The sequence below is a fragment of the Hippopotamus amphibius genome, chromosome 2 (genome assembly GCF_030028045.1).
Source record: "Hippopotamus amphibius kiboko isolate mHipAmp2 chromosome 2, mHipAmp2.hap2, whole genome shotgun sequence".
Lineage (NCBI taxonomy): Eukaryota > Metazoa > Chordata > Mammalia > Artiodactyla > Hippopotamidae > Hippopotamus > Hippopotamus amphibius.
Genome location: NC_080187.1, coordinates 131,344,441 through 131,366,824, shown reverse-complemented (window position 1 = coordinate 131,366,824; position 22,384 = coordinate 131,344,441). Strand labels below are relative to the sequence as shown.

The 22,384-nt window shown below is 35.1% G+C and overlaps 1 protein-coding gene across 12 annotated transcripts in view; it reads left to right on the top strand.

Annotated features, from left to right (window-relative positions):
- The window catches only part of MEF2A (myocyte enhancer factor 2A), a 157,314-nt gene that overhangs the window by 53,921 nt on the left and 81,009 nt on the right, over positions 1-22,384 (top strand). For all 12 annotated transcript variants that reach the window (XM_057723592.1, XM_057723590.1, XM_057723586.1 and 9 more), the window contains one exon: positions 16,057-16,248. In XM_057723592.1, coding sequence (XP_057579575.1) covers positions 16,195-16,248 — 54 coding nt within the window. In that variant the 5' untranslated portion in view covers positions 16,057-16,194. The remainder of the gene's footprint in view (positions 1-16,056; positions 16,249-22,384) is intronic.

Sequence of the window (22,384 nt, the reverse complement as noted above, 5' to 3'; positions counted from 1 at the left end):
ACCTGGATTGAGTCTTGGCTCTATTGTTTAGCAGCTGCGACCTTGGGGAAGTGATATTTATTGCCTAGACTTCAGTTTTCTCAGATTTAAAACGGGAATAATAATAATGCCTATCCCATAAAGAGGTGGTAACAATTTAAGGGCATAATGCGTGTAAAATTCTTTGCTGTTATTATGTACCAGGGCCCTTGAAAAATGTCATCTCTCCATTCATCCATCTAATACATAATGGACAGCGTATTCATTGTCTGAATCCCGTGGTTATGAACTTACTGATCTGATGAACTGGCTTCGAACATATTCTGAATATTACGAAAATATACTTGGAAGACCTGATAAAAGGTTTTTTAAAAAGTATTTTCCCCAGATTGGATGGCAGAAATGAGTGGAAATAGTACCCATTTTCCATTACTGTTTGAAAATTGCCGAGTACATTTTCACATTTAAGAAGGCTTCTGAAATGATCTTGAGGCAAAAGTTTGTTGAACAGAAGATAATTTTATGATTAGGAATTAATTTTCAATATTCCAACCCTATCAAAGGAGGTTGCCCAAACCTTTCCCTTTTTGTGATTAAGTACACATTTAAGATGGGATTCTTTGATCTGGTTTACTTAAAACTAAAAAGCTGAAACCCTCTTTAATACTAATTTTTTACAGTCCTGCTCTTACTGAGGAGATTATTTTCAGGTATGCATTTTTTACAAATCAGGTAATTTGATTTGTTTATGGTTACTATGATTATAAACATATTGCATGCTATATATGTTTATATAAATATAGTTACCATGCAGTGATGTTACTTATACTTACCATTATTCTGTATATTATATATTATTATAGGTATGCTATATATATTTACTATATAATCATAGAAATTATAAGTAGTAATATAATAATATCATGATACACCCATACATATGTACATACCAACATTATATTTAATTGCTTTCATTTTATTTTATATTTAATTATGTTTTCATTGTTTTTAAGGCCCATCTTCAATTTGTGGCAAGTTACACTAGTTTTTCTATTATAGCATTGATAAAGTTTAGTTTTAAATACGTTTCTTAAAGTGAAAAAGAAAATTGATGTAAAGGAAAAATAAATAATGATGTACAGAGTGGTACATAATTAGGAGAAAGATTGAGAAGATAGTACATGAATGACTAAAAGAACAACTGCCATGTTATAGTACAAAAGTTCCTAGCTGTTGGAACTCAGATTCTGGAGGGCTCACTTTTCTCCTTGGATCTCAGTTTCTTCTTTGCTGAAGGGGTAGGGGTTACTATACAAGATGATTTCTAAGGAAACTTGAAAATTACAGAATTATACCCTTTTTTAAGCAGCTTGATTGAGGTTTGGTGAAAAATGAGATTTACATTAAAACAGGTTCTGGAACAATATTAACTCAGCACTTTCTTCCCCTTCTTTTCATTGATGAGTATAGCAAAAAGAAGAAATCAAATAAGAGTATCTACTAAGCCTAAGAAAAAAAAGTATATATATATGCTATATGTAAATTTAAAAAGTATATATTAATATATAACATATATTACTAATATATATTTCATGTTTAATTTGCCTTTTTATGAAGTGTAACTTTAGATACTAATTTGACATTCAGTTATTGACTATTAGCTGCAAGATAATGTTTTTCAATTAATTTTTTCTCTTGGTTTCTGTTGTAATATGCAAAAAAGATATAAATATTTTTCAAGGGAAGTAAATATGTGAAATAGTGGACACAGTAAATAAAGTACTTATTTCATTTATTTAGTTAAATAAAATACTTTAATCATAAATATTAAATAAATATTAAATGCTTAGAAATACATTTGCTAGTAGTAATAATACATCACTTTCCCTCAAATATTTGTAAATGTGTAGTATTTTATTCTAGCCTCGTGAGGTACATATAGCATGTATAATTTCAATTTTCCTGTTATAAAAGTGTTACTTTTACTTAGAAATTGTCCAAAGGTTGTGCAGCTAGTTTAATGACATTGTCTGGGGCTAGGATCCACACTTTCTCACCTTTTAGACCTTCTTAGTCAAATAATGCTTTGAAATTCGAAGCAAGTTATGAAGAAAGAGTAACTGGAAATTGCACAAAATGCTTAAGTAGAAGGAACATTTCAGTAATGTTTAAAGTTCATGCTTTCTATCTTACAGGATTTTAATTTTCTTACTTTAAAAGTGGCCATTAGTTTTTGTTGTGTGTAATAACTTTTTTCCTTATCACAACAATGATGTTTATTTTAGAAAAAGTAAAATGAAAATAATTTTTAAAACCTGTCCATAGATTATTAATTCCAGTAACGTGAATATACAGTGCCATCTTATATCTCTGCACGCCATAGCTATGATTTTTAAAAAATAAGACTAGAATTATATATTTTCTGCCCAAACAATATATCATGAACATTTGTTGTAAAATCTTCAACTTTTTTTTAATTTTAATATTTATTTATTTACTTGGTTGCACTGGGTCCTGGTTGCAGCAGGTGGGGTCCTTAGTTGTAGCATGTGAACTCTTAGTTGTGGTACACGTGTGGGATCCAATTCCTGGACCAGGGATTGAACCTGTGCTCCCTGCATTGGGAGCACGGAGTCTTATGCACTGTGCCACCAGGGAAGTCCCTGGTCAACCTTTTCAATGGCTGTGGTATTTTATTATATAGATAGGTCATGCCTGTATGCTTGTAGTCTTTTCCCTCCATGTTTTCACTATTTTGATTGCATTGAGATAAACATCCATATGTGTATATATTTTTTTGTGATTGTCTTATTATTTCCTTAGAATAAATTCTTGAAAGTAGAATGGTTTTTTCAAGGGAAGCTGAAAGTCATATTTCTTCCTGAATTTTTTTTTTAATGTTGGCCAAATTGTTTAAAGCCTTATGTCTTGAGGATAGTTTTGGGCTATTCATTTGCAGCCATAGTAATAAATGTTCCTCGGGGCTTTGCTCTCCTTCTTCATTTTACATTTTATCCCTGGGTGAGCACATTGTTTTCCACAAGACTCCCCAAAGTGGTTTTTTGTTTTGTTTTTTTGCTCTAAGTTCTGAGTGTTATATCTAGCTTCCTTTTTGACATTTCCAGTGTATGATCCATGACCATCTCAAGTTTATTATATCCAAAATTGAATTCTTAAGTTCCCCTCTTTTAAAAAAGAAGTAATGAATCATTAAAGATTTCCTTTTGATAGATACCTATTTATTTATTAAAAAGGGTCAGTTGTTGGGACTTCCCTGGTGGTTAAGAATCTGCCTGCCAATGCAGGGGACACGACTTCGATCCCTGGTCTGGGAAGATCCCACGTACCGCAGAGCATCTAAGCCCATGGGCCACAACTACTGAGCCTGTGCTCTAGAGCCCAAGAGCCACAACTCGTGAGCCCACATGCTGCAACTACTGAAGCCCATGCGCCTACAGCCCGTGCTCTGTAACAAGAGAAACCACTGCAATGAGAAGCCTGTGCACTGCGATGAAGAGTAGTGCCACTGCCACAACTAGAGAGAGCCTCATGTGAGCAGCAACGAAGACCCAATGCAGCAAAAAAATAAATAGAATAAAAAATAAAATTTAAAAAATGGGTCAGTTGTTGATTGTACATAGTTACTTGTATTACAAAGTTTATTTTAGTAACTGTTGAAAAAAATTAGTAAATAATTGATTTACCAGAATCACCAAAATGGGATGTTTTGATGAACTCAAAGATTGGTGTTAATAACGGTCAAGTTTAAAAAGTAAAGTTCACCTTCTGTTTAAAGACCAATCTAGTTCCTGATTTTTAAAAAAAAAAAATTTATTTATTTATTTATTTATTGCCTGCATTGGGTCTTTGCTGCTGCACCTGGGCTTTCTGTGTAGTTGCAGTGAGTGGGGGCTACTCTTCGTTGCGGTGCATGGGCTTCTCATTGTGGCGGCTTCTCTTGTAGAGCATGAGCTCTAGGTGTGTGGGCTTCAGTAGTTGTGGCTCACGGGCTCTAGAGCACAGGCTCAGTAGCTGCAGCACACGGGCTCAGTTGCTCGGTGGCATATGGGATCTTCCTGGATCAGGGATCGAACCCGTGTCCCCTGCATTGGCAGGCGGATTCTTAACCATTGAGGCACCAGGGAAATCCCTAGTTCCTGATTTTAATAAAATGACGTACTAAAAATTTTTTTTCAGTCAACCGAGAGTTCGAACAATTTTGTTTTTGTTTTTTTTTTAACTGTATTAACATTGCTGAATACAGATATAGACCTTGGGAAATTCCTTTTTTCTCTTTTAGCATATATATTATTTTCTCTGTTAGAAAAATGCCTGTCTGTGTTTGCTAAAGATAGGTTTTAGTTCTAAAGATAGGTTTTAAATGTTGCCATTTTCATTAGAACTCATTCAGCTTTGTTGTATAGAAAAATCAGTATTCAGTTGACCTAAAGTTAGTGGATATGTTGAATTAATAAAATCTGAATGCTGCAGTCATTTTAAAGATGTGTACATAGTTTGGGGGGGATTATTTGTATTTTTTTTTTAAAGTGTGGTAAAATATACGTAATATAGTATTTACTGTTTTAACCATTTTTAAGTATTCAGTCCAGTGGTATTAAATAAATTCATGTTGCTGAGCAATGATCACCACAGTCTCATCTCCAGAACTTTTTCATCATTCCATACTGAAACTCTGTACCCATTAAACACTAACTCCCCATTTGTGCTTCTGCTCCCTATCCCTCCCCATCTCTGGCAACTCCCATATTCTTTAGGGAGTGGACGGACGAAGGGGGAATTAGTGTTTAACTAACTCATCTGCCATTTTACCTTTCTGTCTCTGAATTTGACTACTCCAGGAATCTCATATAAGTGAAATAACAGAATATTTGTCTTTCTGCAACTGGCTTATTTCATTTAGTGTAATATTTTCAGGGTTCATCCTTGTAGTTTGTGATAGGATTTCCTTTTTTAAGGCTGAAAAATATTCCATGTTATTTATTTATACACCCCCCCTCCCCCACATTTTGTTTCTTTGTTCATCTGCCAATGGAAGTTTGGGTTGTTTCTACCTTTTGACTATTGTGAATAATAGTCCTGTGAACTTTGGTGTACAAATATGTTATTTGAGTCCTTGCTTTCAATTCTTTTGTGTGTATACGTAGAAGTAGAATTGCTGGATCAAGTAATAATTTTATATTTAATTTTTTGAGTAACTGCCGTACTGTTTTCCACAGCAGCTGTACCATTTTAGATTACCCAAAACAATGCATAGGGGTTCCAATTTTTCCACATCTACCTTAAACACCAGTTTTCTGTTTTTCTTTTTTTCTTTTATCTATTTGATAGAATAGCTATCCAAGTGGGTGTGAAGTGGTATCTCATGGTTTTAATATGCATTTTGCCAAATGATTAGTGATGTTGAACATCTTTTCATGTACTTATTGGCCATTATATTTTCTTTAGAGAAGTGTCTGTTCAAGTCCTTTGCCTATTAAAATTGGCTTGTTTATTTTTTGTTGTGGAGTTTTAAGGGTTCTTTATATATTCTGGCTATTAATCTCATATCAGATATGTAATTTATAATTATTTTCACCCATTCTGTGGGTTGTTGTTTTACTCTGTCTGTAGTGTCCATTGCCACTTTTTGACATTTGCCCATGTATACACAGATTAATTTCTGGGCTGTCTGTTCTGTTCCATGGGTTTGTATGTCTGTCTTTATACCAGTACTATACTGTTTTGATTACTGTAGCCTTGTAAAAATTTTTGACATTAGGTAGTGTGAATCTTCCAGTTTCTTCCTTTTCAGTATTGTTTTGGCTATTGTTTATTGATAGTCCATGTGACTTTTTGGATGGCTTTTCCTGTTTCTGCAAAAAAAAATCATTGGGATTTTGATAGGGATTGCATTGAATTTGTAGATATTCACAAATATTGACGTTAACAAAATTAAGTCTTTCAGTCTGTGAACATGGGATGTCTTTCTATTTATTGTCTGCTTTAATTTCTTTTCACAATCTTTTAGTTTTCAGTGTGCACGTCTTTCACCTCCTTGACTAAAGTTTATTCCTGAATATTCTTTTTGATGCTATTGTAAATGGCATTACTTTATTATTTCAGACTGTTAGTGTATAGAAGTGCAGGTGATTTTTGTGTGTTGATTTATATCCTAGTATTTTGATGAATTTATTTATTCTAACAATGCTTTTTTGTGGAATCTTTAAGAGGATTCTACGTGTATGATCATGTCATCTTGAAACAGATAATTACACTTCTTCCTTTCCACTTTGGATGGTTTTTGTTTGTTTTTCTTGCTTTTTTACTCTAACTAGAACGTCCACTATGTTATCGAGTAGAAGTGGTGATATCAGTCATCCTTGTCTTGTTCCTGATCTTAGAGGAAAAGCTTTCAGTCTTACACTATTGAGTATGGTGTGAACTGTGAGGTTTTTCTATCATATATTTTTATTATGTTGCGGTAGTTTATTTCTATTCCTAGTTGGATGTTTTTATCATAAAAGGGTAATGTGTTTTATCAAATCCTTTTTCTACATCAGTTGAGATGATTATGTGGTTTTTCTCCTTCATTCTCTTAATGTAGCGTATCACATTGATTCATTTTAGTATGTTGAACTATTCTTGCATTCCAGCAATAAATCCTACTTGGTCATGGTGTACAGTCCTTTTGCTATGCCACTGACTTTAGTTTGCTAGTATTTTGTTTAGGATTTTTGCATCAGTGTTCATAGGGATACTGATCTGTACTTTTCTTGTAGTGTCTTTGGTTTGCTATTTGGACAAAGCTGACTGTAGGAAATGATTCTTCCTCTTCAGTTTTTGGAAAGAGTTTGAGAAGAATTGGTATTAGTTTTTCTTTAAATGTTTGGTAGAACCCACCAGTGAAGCCATCAGGTTGAGTACTTTTCTTTGTCAGGAGGTTTTTGATTACTTATTTAGTCTTCTCATTAGTTGTAGGTCTATTCAGCCAGCCTGCCTGCCTGCCTGCCTGCCTGCCTGCCTGCCTGCCTCCCTCCCTCCCTCCCTCTCTCTCTCCCTCCCATCCTCCCTCCTTCCCTCCCACCCTGCCTTCCTATTCAGTATTGGTAGGTTTTGTGTTTCTAGGAAATTGTATATTTTATCTAGGTTATTCCACTTGTTGGCCTACTATTGTTATAGTACTCTGCTACTATCGTATTTATTTCTGGTAAGTAATGTCCTCACTTTCAATTCTGATGTTAATTATTTGAGTCTTCTCTCTTTCTTAATCTGTCTAGCTAAAGGTTTGTCAATTTTAACCTTTTTCAAAACCAGCTTTTGGTTTTACTGATTTTTTTTTTTTACTCTTTTTTTTTTCTATTCTCTTTGTTCTGTTGTTTATTATTTCTCTTCTTCTGTTAACTTTGAGTTTCCTCTTGGGGCAAAATCTTGGGACACACCATCTTAATTACTGTAGCTTTATAATAAGTCCGGTAAATGATGGTATGTGAGTCTTTAAGCCTTATTGTTCAAGGTAGCCTTCACTATTCTTAGACTCTTATATTTGAATATAAGATATTTGATATTTGATATTCTTATATTCAAATATCCATTTGTATTTCCAAATGAATTTTAGGGTAATATTGTCAGTTTCTGCATATAGTAAAAGAAAACCTGCTGGTATTTTAATTAGGATTGCATTGAATCTCTAGATTAATTTGGGGAGAATTGACATCTTTACAAAATTGAAACTTCTAAGAATCTGCACATATGAATTTGTTTTTAGTATATTTTAAATTTCTCTCAGGATCAAGACTTTTTGTTTTCTGTGTTTAGTTTTAGATAAGTGAAATAATAGCATCTTTTATTTTTTTTGCCACTGGGAGCTCTTCAGTATGGAAGAAAAAATTGACATTGAAGGAAAGAAAAGAAGAATTATTGGAGCCAAGATCTTAAAAGGAAGAAAGGCAGTGTATAAAATAAATGAGACAGATGCCGGTGGGTTGATAGTTGTGATGACAGGAATTTGAGGAGCTTCTCTTCTGATTATTGTTTTGTTTTGTTTTGTTTTCCTCTCAGTAGAATAGGTAGCAGAGTCAGCAGCTGAAAGTGAGGATTAAGGATGAGTGTTGTAGATGTGAGGAGATAGAATGTGATATTAAGTAACCAACTAGGAAATAAGGTTTGAGGTTCATGACCTTGGTGCATTTTGTCAGATTATCTATTAGCCTAGTTAGCATGGTTGTTTGTTTTTCAGCCACATTCAGCTACATGGGAGCAGGCCCTCCTCAGGGGTGGGTTTTTTCCCAGGAAGTGTTGAGGGAGAAGGGAGAGTGGGAGTCAAGGGACTAAGGAAATATGAAAATTAAACTGGATAAGGAGAGATGTAAGAAACATAAAGTGCATGAGGGACAGTGAAAATGTGGTGGGCTTAATAAATCGTAGGACCTAGTAGGATCAAAAGATTGCTGGAGGGCTTCCTAGGTGGCGCAGTGGTTAAGAATTCGCCTGGCAATGCAGAGGACATGGGTTCGATCCCTGCTCCAGGAAGATCCCACGTGCCACGGAGCAACTAAGCCCGTGTGCCAAAAAAACAAAAGATTGCTGGAATATAGTTACTAGAGTATGTGCGCTGGAAATACAGGAGGCGGTGGTTAGAGTTATACATGCCGACTTAATTTCAGGCCAGTAAGTAATTTACTGTCCTGCCAAATGTTTGTTGGTAATTGTATTGATAGTAGTCTTCGTGTGGTAAATATATGCATAGGACAGTTCAGATTCCTTTATCTAAGACCTTTGGGGCAAGATATGTTTTGGATTGCTTCCTTTTTTCCTCTATTGCTCCTTTCGGGAGTTTATCAATTATTACTAGTTTTTCCAAAAAAATAACTTTTGGCTTTGTCGATCTCTGTTGTATGTTTGTTTTCTATTTCATTACTTTTTTGCTCTTTATTTCATCGTTTGTACTATTTTGGGGTTTAATTTGTTCTTTTTATAACTCTTTCAAAGGGTTGCTGAGAACATTGGTTTTTGGCCTTTCTACTATATATGTATTTTATTTTATTTTATTTTTTTAAACAGAGGTTCTTATTTTATTTTATTTTTTTTGCGCATGGGCTTAGTTGCTCTGCGGCATGTGGGACCTTCTGGAGCAGGGATCGAACCCGTGTCCTCTACATTGGCAGGCGAATTCTTAACCACTGCACCACCTAGGAAGCCCTGTATATGTATTTTAAAGCTAAATATTTTCCTCTTAAGGAATAGTTTCAGCTGCATCCTGTACATTTTGATAGGAAGTATTTTAATAGCATTCCATTAAAATTTTTTTCTAATTTTCACTATGATTTCTTCTTTGACCCATGGGCTGTTTAGAAGTTTATTGCTTAAGTTTCACATATATAAGGGTTTTCTAGTTATATTGCTGTTATTATTTCATAGCTTAATTTGTCCGAATCAGAGAAACATGTCTGTCCTTTGAAATTGGTTAGCACTTAGTTTTGGTCCAGCATGTGGTCTCTTTTGGTAAATATTTTCTGCACTTGTTAGGTATAATGTTCTGTATGTCAGGTTGTTAGTTGTAAAGTTGAAATCTTTTCCTGTTTCTTCTAGTCTGCTTGTTCCTTGTTTTGGTGTGCTTTGGTGTTCCTTTGGTTACTGAGAGAGCTGTGTTAAAATCAACTTGCTAGAGTTGTGGATATCTAGTTCTTTTCATTGTTGGCTTTGTATACCATACCCTTGTTTCTTACTTTGTTTATTTAGAAAAAGTATTTTTTTACATCTGTAAAATTCAATACAATATTTTAACAAACTGGTCTGTGGGGAAAGTCACAAATTACCTTCCAGATGTAATTCGTTGAAAGTTAGAAGCACATGTAGACGTTTTGAAACATTTGTTGAGTGTCAACAAAGGGAATGTGCATCTCTAATGTTGCTGGGGTAAGAAAGATGTTACAGTATTGTAAGCCTTTGAGCTATTATCTGCTGTGTGTGTTTGTTTTTAGTAAGTTTCTAATTGCCTTTCATATTTGGTCCTTGATTTTGCTCAGATTTGTAGAATGCCCCAAACATGTTGAGAAAATGTTAGACTGTGGAGATGGAAAACAAAGCCAGTGAGAAAGTTATTGCATATGAAATCATATACTATGCGTTTTACATCCTGACCATGATAATTTACTGTGATAAATGGACATTTTCTATATTTAGTTAAATTTTAAAAGAGAAATGATTGGGGGTTATCAGTTGATATGTAACATAATTTTTCCTGTTTAAAATAATGGAAATAAGAATAAACAAATGGGACCTAATGAAACTTAAAAGCTTTTGTACAGCAAAAGAAACCATAAACAAGACAAGAAGGCAACCTTCAAAATGGGAGAAAATACTTGCCAATGAAGCAATGGACAAAGGATTAATCTCCAAAATATACAAGCAGCTCATGCAGCTTAATACCAAAAAAGCAAATAACCCAATCCACAAATGAGCAGAAGACTTAAACAGACATTTCTCCAAAGAAGACATACAGATGGCCAACAAACACGTGAAAAGATGCTCAACATCACCAATCATTAGAGAAATGCAAGTCAAAGCCACAGTGAGGTATCACCTCACACCGGTCAGAATGGCCATCATCAAAACATCTAGAAACAATAAATGTTGGAGAGGGTGTGGAGAAAAGGAAACTCTCCTGCACTGTTGGTGGGAATGTAAGCTAGTACAGCCACTATGGAAAACAGTTTGGAGGTTCCTTAAAAAACTACAAATAGAACTACCATATGATCCAGTAATCCCACTACTGTGCATATACCCTGAGAAAACCATTATCCAGAAAGACACATGTACCAGCACTATTTACAGTAGCCAGGACATGGAAGCAACCTAAATGTCCATCAACAGATGAATGATGAAGAAGGTGTGGCACATATATACAATGAAATATTACTCAGCTATAAGAAGGAATGAAATGGAGCTATATATAATGAGGTGGATGGACCTAGACTCTGTCATACAGAGTGAAGTAAACCAGAAAGAGAACAACAAATACTGTATGCTAACTCATATATACGGAATCTAAAAAAAAAAAAAAAAATGGTACTGATGAACCCAGTGACAGGGCAAGAAGAAAGATGCAGATGCAGAGAATGGACTGGAGGACACAGGGTTGGAGGGGGCAGGGGGCGAAGGGGAAGCTGGGACGAAGTGAGAGAGTAGCATAGACATGTATACACTACCAACTGTAAAATAGATAGCTAGTGGGAAGTTGCTGTATAACAAAGAGAGATCAACTCGATGGTGGGTGATGCCTTAGAGGGCCAGGACAGGGAGGGTGGGAGGGAGTTGTGGGAGGGAGGGGATATGGGGATATATTTTTAAATACAGCTGATTCATTTTGGTGTACCTCAAAAGCTGGTACAAGAGTGTAAAGCAATTATATTCCAATAAAGAGCTTAAAAAATATAATGGGAAACAAGCTCCTGGTTAGGGTTTTGTCCATAATATCTGCTCTTCAGGAAAAGATACCTGACTTTAGGTGTTACCAGGTGCATTCAAATTTAGAATTTCTGTGCCTTCCTGGTGAATTGAACTTGTAATGAAGTGTCCAACTCTGTTTTTATCCATGTATCTGTATATATCTATCTCTGGCATCAGAGTTTTCTATGGTAAAATATAGCCACAAAAGCTTTCTTTTGGTTTGTGTTTTACAAAAGATATCTTTCTCCATGCTTTTATGCTTATTCTTTCCATATCCCCATATGTAAGATGTATCCTCTATAATCATCTTATTATTAGGTTTTGTTTTTTAAATCTGATTTGAATTATTTATTAACCCTCTTTTCCCCCTCTGTTAACTTGTTAACTGTACAATTGGCCCTTCATATGCAGGGGTTTTGTACTCGTAGGTTCAACCAACTGTGAATCAAAAATATCCACGAAAAAATTCCGGTAAATTCCCCAAAGCAAAACTTGAATTTACTGCATGCCAGCAACTATTTACATAGCATTTACATTTTCTTAGGTATTATAAGTAATCTAAAGATGATTTAAAGTATATGAGAGGATATGTGTGGGTTATATGCAAATGCTATGTATGCCATTTTATATAAGGGACTTGGGCATCCTCATATTGGTATCCTCTGAGGGTCCTGGAACCAATCTCCCACAGATACCAAGGAAAAACTATATAAACTCTTACAATCTTTCTAGTGGTTATCCCAGAGATTACCACATGCATCTTTCATGTTTTGAAGTCTAAAGTAAATGAGAACTTTTTCCATTTCCTAATCAATGAAAGGGTTTTAGAACACTTTAACTTCATTTACCACCCTTCCCAATTATGTACTGTTATTGTTGTGCATTGTAATATTTTACATTCCACAAAATACTGTCATTATTTTATTTAGTCAGTATTCATTTATAGTTACATATTGAACCCGTTCATTACATTTAATTTTTTCGGTGCATACCCAAGTTGTATCTGGAATCCCTTTTCCTTCTACTTAAAGAAGTCTCTTCATTGTTTTCTGGTGACAAATTTTCTCATTCTGTTTGACTAAAAATGTCTATTTTGCCTTCATTTCTGAAGGGTATTTTTTTTTTTTGCCAGATATAGAATTCTATTTTGGCATTTCGCCTGTTCCCAGCACCTCGAGGATATCATTTTGTTGTCTTCTGGCTTCCATTATTTATTCAAAGAAGCCAGCTATATCTTACTGTTATTCTTTTAAAATTTTTTAAATTTTTGACTGCTTTGGGTCTTTGTTGCTGCACACGGGCTTTCTCTAGTTTTGTTAAGTGGGGGCTACTCTTTGTTGCAGTGCGCAGGCTTCTCATTGCGGTGGCTTCTCTTGTTGTGGAGCACAGGCTCTAGGCGTGTGGGTTTCAGTAGTTGCAGTGCGTGGGCTCAGTAGTTGTGGCTCACGGGTTTACTTGTTCCACAGCATGTGGGATCTTCCCAGACAAAGGGTCAAACCCGTGTCCCCTGCATTGGTAGGCAGATTCTTAACCACTGTGCCACCAGGGAAGCCCTGTTATTCTTAAAGTTAATATTCTTTTAAATTTTTCTGGCTGCTTTTAAGGTCTCTTTGTGCCTGTTTCTGTTCCTCCAACCTCCCCCTTTACTTTGATTTGCCTAAGTGGGGTTTTCTTTGTTTTGCTTGGGAATTTGTAGATCTTCTTGAATCTGTGGCTTGATGTTCAGTGATCAGTTTTTTAAAGTTTTAAACTATTAGGTCTTTAAATATTTCTTCTTCCTCCTATGTTCTCACCTTCCTTTCTGGGACTTCAGTTACATGTATTTTGGATCTTTTCTTCATGTTTCCTCATTTTTTCACACTCTTTTCTGTATTTCCCATTCTTATTTTTTTTTGGCTTCAGTGTAAGTATTTTCTTCTTTGCTATCTTTTGCGTCATTGATTCTTCAGCTGTATCTAACCTATTGTTAAACTCATCCATCAATTTCTCAATTTCTGTTTTTAAAATTGTATTTTTCAGTTCTCTGTTTTCCATGTTTTTAGTGTTATCTGCTGAAATTCTTTGCTTTAAAAAAATCCTTTTAACACATTAAATTATCTTAATTTAAAAGTGTTTTCTGCTAACACCATTATCCAGATCTGCTATGGGTCTATTTCTAGTGCCATTTTTAAGTCTTAATTTTCAGTCAGATCTTGACTGGGTTTTTGTTTTTGTTTTTGTTTTAGACATTTCATGTGAAAAATCAGATAATTTGAATTTTGGAGTCTTCTTGCTGATAATGTTTACTCTTGCGGAAAAGCTTTTGGGAAGATTTTACTGTTATGCAGCTAGGCTAGCCCAGATTACCTTAATATAGTCAGAGATTGAGATAATTTGAAGCTATACTTCTTTCTTTGTGTGGCCTGGTCTGTTTCTGGTTTACCTTTATACCTAGGGTATAGTCCTTTAGATTCCCTCCAGCTTCCCAATGTATTTACTGGAACTATTCCTCCTAGCCAGGCCCTGAATTGAATTTTTGTGCTCTCACCCAAAGAAGTGTTGAAAATTCTGCTTAGCTTCTCAGCCTCTCAGCCAATGTTTTAAGACTCTACAAATGATTCTAGGGGGAAAATGAGTCTAAAGTCTGGTTCCACCTGTTTCTTCTGGGTCTCAACCCTCCAAATTCTGTCTTGAAAGTTCTTCAGTTGTTTTAAACAGTGGTTTTCTAGTGGTTCTCAGGGAAAGATTGATTTGAAGCAGTTCAAATTGCTACTACACCATTGTCAAAAGTAACATGCTCGGATATGTTCAGAATTTTTCAGATTATACAAGTTAATACAGTGCATATACCTTATAGGAGTTAACATTATTTCTGTGGCGAAATGTGTGAATATTTATCTTGCCTGCTACAGTACAAGTTTTCATAATCGGAATTGGACGCACTGTGATCTATTAGAGAACATGATTTGGAGTAAGCCAACTTCTATTGTTTATACTGCAGTCTGTTGAGAAAACAGAAACACTGTAGAGCACAGCTGCTGATTTGATTGATTCCTACCAGTGACTAGCCATCTTTCAGTTCCTCTCATGTTTCCTGCCCATTCTTGTTATATGTTTTTTGCACCTGCCATTCTCTCTGCCTAGTACATATACCTGCATACTCAGTTTGAGTATGAAGCAGTTCTCAGCGAAGCCTGCCCTGACCATAAATTTAGGTCAGGTAAATGAGCTTCTGTACAAACTCATTTATATGATGGTTTAAGTAATGTCTGTTTTCCCCTACTAGACTCTGAACTGTGAGATCAGAAATTATGCCCCTTTTCCTTGACTGTTTTATCATAGGTACCTAGTTCAGTGTTTGAAAGTACCCGTTTTGCAAGTAGGTGATTAGTGAATAGGTTATTAGTTGTTAATAAATGATCAATTAATGTATAAATGAAGCAATAACAGAATGAGTAAAGAAAGATATTATCATATGATAATGATGGTTGTGGTAAGAACTGAAAACTCACTGCTTTTGAGCAAAAGCCAGATTTAGTCAAACACTGGATTTGCATGGTACAGTTGAAGTTTTATAGAGTTATGTGTACAATGTTAAAAATACTTCAAAAAATTCCCGAGAATTTGTTATTGTGAGTGTTTTAATATTTGTCACCTATCCCCAGTCCCTCTACATTTTATTATGTATGTTTTGAAAGCACTGGGTTTTTGACACCAACTGTCATTCAGAGCATGACACATTATATTATTGCCAGTCATTCTACTGTAGAGATAAATGGAATAAAAAATCATTGTTCTTGAAAGATTCACAGTCTTGGAGGGAAATGATCTTGGAATTTATACACATCTACCCACAAAATAAGGTGCTATGGTTTATTCTACCAAAGGGAACTGGTCTCGGCTTCATTAGGGTGATGACATTCAAACTGAATCTTGTCTGATGAGGAGTTGTTAATTAAATAGCTAAAGGAATACTGTTTCATTTAGATGAGTATTATTATGAAAGTATATAATGTCTTTGTGGATGGACAAATAGTAATTTTGCTAGTGGCTCGGGCAGTTTGCAAGAAGAATTTGTAAAAGCAGATTGGGGCTACCCAGATTATTAGTTCATCCTTTGACATGGGGCCATCAAAACTTTTAAGGATATTCTGTTGTTTGAGAGTACAAGTTCTAGAGCCAATCTCCCTGAGTTCTTATTCCAGGCTCTGCCCCTTACTTACTGTGTGACCTTGCACACATTATTTAACATCTCTCTGCCTTAATATCCCCATTTATAAAATGAAGATGATAATTATAACTCAGAAGACTGAAGTTATGATTGAATACACATTAGGTACTTGTGCCTGGCACATAGAAAAATCTCAGTAAGTGTTGCTTTTGTTCTGCTGTTATTATATTCATTGAGAAGAAACTCAAAGGTTATAATTGTACTCTTTTAGCCAGAACTAGAGGCATGAAAAGTTTCAAGAGATATTATAGGGGTAAAATTATCAAGGCTTCAACCTGTTTACTGATTTTATGTAATCAAAAATTTCAACTAATAATGCGGTCTATGTGCAATATAAAGGCAGGTTTGAAATATGTATAATATTTTCATGATTTGCAAACTTACAGAACTTACATTTTCTAATTTGTGTTTTCTTTTAGATCTTATAGAAAATTTCAGCTGTAGCCCTTGAACTAGAAGCTGAAATAATAGAAGCTGTGTACCATGCAGTAGGGTATTGAAGACAATTAATTTTTGAATTAAACATTTGGAATATAAGGAAGGAAAGGTGACTGAAAATGGGGCGGAAGAAAATACAAATCACACGCATAATGGATGAAAGGAACCGACAGGTAAATGAAAATTTTAATTTATCTATGTAATTGATGTAAATTTTTTGAAAAAGGAGTGTAGAATAGAAAGGTTGATTTTTTTTTTTTAAATAAATTTCAAGTCTAAATATTTTAAATTCTAGACTACATTAAAAATTTAATAGTCAAAAGCTTTTGCCTTTTCATCATGTGCTTTAAAGAAACTTTTTTTCCTTATGATAGAAATCATTTTTGTTAATTATAGAAAACATAAATAAGCAAAATAGGAAAAGTAAAATCACTGCAGTTCCGCTACTACCATCCATTGTGTAAGCTTATCATATTATATTTAGTCTCCTGTATACTTGATTATGTTTGATTGTTAGTTTTCCATATATTGATGATTATTTTAAGTTATTACTCTTATTTTCACAGTTAGGTAATACCTAATGGTTATCAGTGAATGTGTTCTGGTCAGTTAGATTTTCTGATTAACCAACAAATTATGATAATTTTTTTACAACTCTTATTATCACAGATATTTCTAAGTTACTTATGTATATATTTCAGCTTTAATTGATAAAATATATTGAACTTATATTTTCACTACAATGTCAGTAAACCCTTACAAATACAGGATAATTATAATGATACTGGTATATGAAGCCCAGAAGTTGTAAGAGTTTAAAACAGGGGATGACAAACTGTTCTCCATGGGCTGGCTGCCTGTTTTTTAAATAAATAAAAAGCATTATTAGGACAGTGACACACGCATTTGTTTACATATTGTCTTTGGCTGCTTTCACTCTAAAAAAACAGTTGAGTAGTTGCCCCAGAGACTGTATGGCCCATAGACCTGAAATCTTTACTCTCTGGCTCTCTAAGAAAAAGTTTGCCTACGCCTTGGTTTAAAGGAAACAAGGAAGAACAATATCATAGACTATTGTAAATGAGGTACTATTCAGAGCATATGCAGGAGGGAGGGATGCTGTCTCCAGAAAGGTTGCATATTAGAAGTTTCAAGAACAACTGGTTTTTGGAAGCTTACCAGGAACAGAACAGTATTGAAGATGTGTTCTGCAGTGTCTGAGTTCATCCAGTAATACAGATATAATTGGAGACAAAACTCAACTGAGCAGCTGGTAGAGAAGCTAGTGGAAGTGATTAGGGTTGTTGATAAACTGAATTGAAGAGGGCCCTTGGGCTGAAGAGGGCTGAAAGCTCATGAAGATTCCTTAGCTAAAGTGTTAAGGCTCACACAGTATAATTTATTATGAAGGTTGATAAAAGAGGGAAGACTGATAAAATAATCATTCCATCATTCCAAAGGAATGATTCTCGCAAGATTGCAAGTAAATTTCCCTTCACAAGTCTGAGGAGTGTCACATGTAGAGGGGGCATGGGGACGTGTTTTCATGAACATGTGCAGTGTAAATGTAAAATAGGGTTTATTAGGGAATAATGTATAAGCAGAGAATTAGCAAAGCACCTAAGATCCCTTCAAGCTCTCAGTATCCCATAGAGAGTCATGTTTAAATTGAGTATAGATAGACTAGAACTACTAGTTGAAAGGACTCCACATGTTTAGAGGGAAAGGAGAACTAGAAATATGTAAGTGACTGTGTAATGGAACTTTTTAAATTAAGAAATGACATGGTTAAAAAAATGGACCCTGCCACTAATATCTCAGCGACTAGAATTAGCCTGTTCCTATTTTGAATTTATCTGCTAAGTCAGCTTCTTGCCAAACTGCCAAATGGGATAAGGGTATCTGAATTTCTCCTCAGATGATTTTGGCAAAAAATGCAGAAAAGATATAAAAGAGTTAGTTGGGTAGTTTATATTTAAGGTTAGATTAGGAACCAACAATTTTTCATTAACTAAAAGGGTATCTTAATTTTACTGATTTTGAAATTTGTGGATTCCAAGTTAAAAGTTTCATTATTCTTGCATTGAAGGGGAAAAATTGTTTCCATGCAGAAGAGATGTCATTTATTTCATCCAAATTTGAATACCTACTTTATCTAAGAGACTGTTAGGGGAACTCATTAAAAATCTGTAGCCTGCATATGAGATTTAAGTGTATTGCAAATAGAAGTAAGTTTAGGAGCTAGGAGTATTTATGGAAGGAACCACCAACCTCTGATGGTGGGGTAGTTCAGGGAGCAGTAACTGAAGGAGGTAGTAATAGCAAATAGAGTTTGGAATTACTAGAGTTTTGAGCTAGTAAGATAAACACTGCACTTCAGGTCATTGGAACAGCATGTGTTCTTTTGTGCAACATTATGTTTGTGAAATTCATTGTTGTTGCATGGAGATGTATTTTGTACATTTTCATTGATGTGTGAATAGAACACAATGTATATATTTATTTTTGCTCTTGTAAATAGGCTTTTGGGTTTTAGATCTACTGTCCATTTGCAGTTTGGTTTTGTGTGTGGTTTGAGGTATAGGGGTCAAAATTTGTCGTTTTTCAGTTGCATAGTCAGTTGATGCGGTGCAGTTTATTGCAGAAACCATCCCAAGAAAACACAAAAGCACACATGCTCTTCATAAAAAAACTCAGCAACAGACAAATTAATCTGTGGTGCTAAGAATGACCTTCCTTGGGACAAGGTGATAATCACTGGGAGACAGAACAAAGAGTGTTTCTGGGGTGGTGCACCAGGGTATGCTAGATATAAGGTCATATTCTTTTCTGCAAAAAATTCACTGAGCCACACACTGAGGATTTGTGGGCTTTCCTTCATGTTAGGCTTTAATACAGAGTTTACTTTTTAAAAACGAATTAGACCAAGAAGGACAAACACACAGTTTCACCAGAAGCTTCTAAGTGAAAATGAAATCTTTCATCCCCCTAGAGTTTTGGTATCTTCAGTCCTTGTTTCTGTTAGAACAGGTATTTGGTGTATTTCACTCTATTTTTGTAGTTGATCTCAGTGGGTTCTTTGGTCTTCCACCAGTCACTCCATTTTACTTAGAGGTAGACATCCTCTTATACTTTAAAAAAAAATGGAAAGTAGTTGAAAGAAATATTTTAAGGCAGAATACAGAGAACAAGCAATACGTCAGTTACTTTTATTATTCAGAAGTAACGTACGTCAATTCTGACATATTTGCTGTAGATATCTCTTCTTGTAAAAGAAAAAAATTAGAAATGTACTGTCTAATTTTTCCTAGTCTCCTTCCTCTTTCCTTCCCCAAAGTAACCCCCATCATGGGTTTAATTTGTGTTTTCTTTATTATTTAAGCACATATTACTTTATATTGTTTAAACATGGTTTAAAATTTTTACATAATAGTACAAGGGTGAGTCAAAAATTACCTGCACTCTGGCTGCAGAGTTTATTTTAATTGACTCTTGGAAAAGACAAATACATCATTTTTCGACATAATCTCCTTGCTTTTCAATACACTTTGTCCATCTGTCAACAAGCTTTCCTATTTCCTCATTAAAAAATGTTTTGGGCTGAGTTGTGAGCCACCAATGCACTGCAGTCAGTCTTCACTTCTTCATCAGAAGTGAATCTTCGGGGGAAAAAAAAAAAGAAGTGAATCTTCGTCCTCGTAAGGCTGTTTTCAGGGAACCAAACAGGTGAAAATCTGATGGAGCAAGATCAGGACTATAGGAAGGATGCTTTAACACCTCAAAACGAAGTTTTAAACTGCAGTGTCGACAGTGTGGGCAGAAGTGTGCGGACGTGCATTGTCATGCAAGATCACAACGCCCTTGGATAGCAGTCCTCTGCGTTTAATCTAAAGTTTAGGCTTCAGCACAAAATTTTCGAAACCTAAGTCTGTTGTGAGATTATCTCATAGGCAGAGCCATGGCTGATTTGCAAATGATTTGCCACATAATCTGTGGTGGGAACTCTAGGAGCTTTAGGACTCAGAGGCCATAACTCAACCAGAGGGAAATGTAGCTGGGCCCAGTTGTTATCTGTATGTGCCTGCTTACTCTGCAACTCCTTTTGCATGTTTCCCTACCTACCTCTGTCACTGTGTAGCCCTTGCAACTCTAAAAACAGCCCAGGGGCCATGAAAGAAGAATATCCAATCAAATCACATGCTTCCTTCCTCATTACTTTATTTGGGAGACAAAGAAAGCTTAATGTATAGGCGCTTAAGGAAAGATATAAAAGAAACTGCCCTGCTGTGTTCGGGGCTCCGCCTTTGGATATGAATCAGCTGGGCCTGTGCTGCACAAATAAACACTGCTTCCTGCATATAGGCTCAGTGTCTTGCTTCACTCTAAAATCCTGCAACAAATCCGCTGTCATTCGTCTACTCGACAGAATCATTTCACGTGTACGCTCAACATGGATGGGCATCCCACTCCTTCTTGATGGCTGACACTTGTGCGACCTTCCTTGAACTTTTCTATACATTCATTCACACTTCTTCGTGACAAAACACATTCTCCATACTGTGCACAAAGTCTTTGATAAATAATGGTACCAGGTACACCCTCAGACCACAAAAAATGAATCACTGCACGCTGCTCTTCTTTCATGCAAATCACAAGAGGGGCATCCATTTTTGCTTGCACAGCAGTTACAAGTGAACTGATGTAACATGTTCACACCTGCACAACAATGACTGGGGAGACGGTAGCCTTGAATGGAAAGCACTGATAAGACAGTGTGGCCAACAGAAGATTTAATAAAACTGGAGTGCGGCGAATTTTTGACTCAGTCTCGTATTATCATTTGCACTTGCTCTTTCACTCAGTGTATTGTTTTGGAGGTTTGTCTCATTCATTTAGTATGACTAGTTTGTAGGAAAGAACATGCCTCAATTCATTTATCAATACTTCTGTCAAATAACATTTAGGTTTTTTCCAGTTTTTTAGAAATTCTGCTGCATGTTATGTTAGAAATGATGCTGAAGCTACATCTGTGGACGTGTCTCTGTGATAAATATCTAGAAGGGTTGCTGGGTTGAGTATGTCTGTCATAGCTTTACTGTGAGCATTTCAAGTTGCTCTCCAAAGTGGTTGTACCAGATACACTACAGTAATTTATGAAAATTTCTTTTTCCTATACACTTTGCCTTTCTTCTTCCTCCCTTCCTTTCTCTCTTTCTCACTTTATTTTTTCATTTTATTTTATGTGTTTCTTGGTCTAATGAAGGTGAAATGTTATTGTGGTTTGCCCATTTTTTGCTGGGTTGTTGATTTTTTTCTTAGAAGTTCTTTATATATTCAAGATATCAATTCTGTATGTACTTAATCTGTTTCAGATAGTATCTTTCAGTCTTTACCAAAACACTTTATAAACACTTTTTATGATAGGACTTATTACAGTATTTTATAATAGTTTATATTGCCTTTAGCAGTAGATTGTGAACCCTTTAAAATGTATTGAGGCTTGCTTAATTTCCTAAATCATGATCAGTTTTTGTAAATGTTCCAAGTGGACTTGAGATAAATGTGTATTCTTTTAATTGTTGGATGCAGGATTCTACATACGTCCATCAGTTCAGTCTAATTTTGTGTTCAAATTATCTGTATTCTTTGTGTTTTTTTATGTGTTTGGTTGTGGCTCATTGAGACCTATCAATAATGACACCACAGTGATGGATTTGTTGATTTTTCTCTGTATTTTATTAGCTTAATACATATTATTTTATATATTTGGGAAATATTTCATTAGGCTCTTACATATTTAGAATTGTTATATCTTATTGGTGAATTTTTTTAATACATAGTTACTTTTTCTGTTCTCAGCAAGGGCTGTCTGTCTTAAATCTGCTGTCTCACATTAATATAGCTACATCTTTCTTTTGGCTAGTATTGATAGATCTAGTTCTCTTATGTGTTTATGCTTTAGGTATATCTTTTGTAAATAGTATATGGCTGGATTTTGTTTTTTATCTAGTCTGATAATCTATCTTGACTCTCCAGTTTACTTGGATGTTATTCTTTGTCATCCTTTGTGTATATATTTGGATTATTTTATACCATCTCAGTTGATTATTTCAATTTACTGTGAGAACCTGAAGGTAAAACTCACAAAAGTATGCCCCCCAAAACTGGGTCCCCCTAGAGTTCTTAACTTTTTTGCTTGTCCACAGTGAGCCTCCAGCAACTCATCAGTTACAGTTCAGATTTTCCTACCCTTGTACTGGTTCCTGTGGCGATTTCTGCTCATGGCTCTGGTGATTTATGATTCGTAGT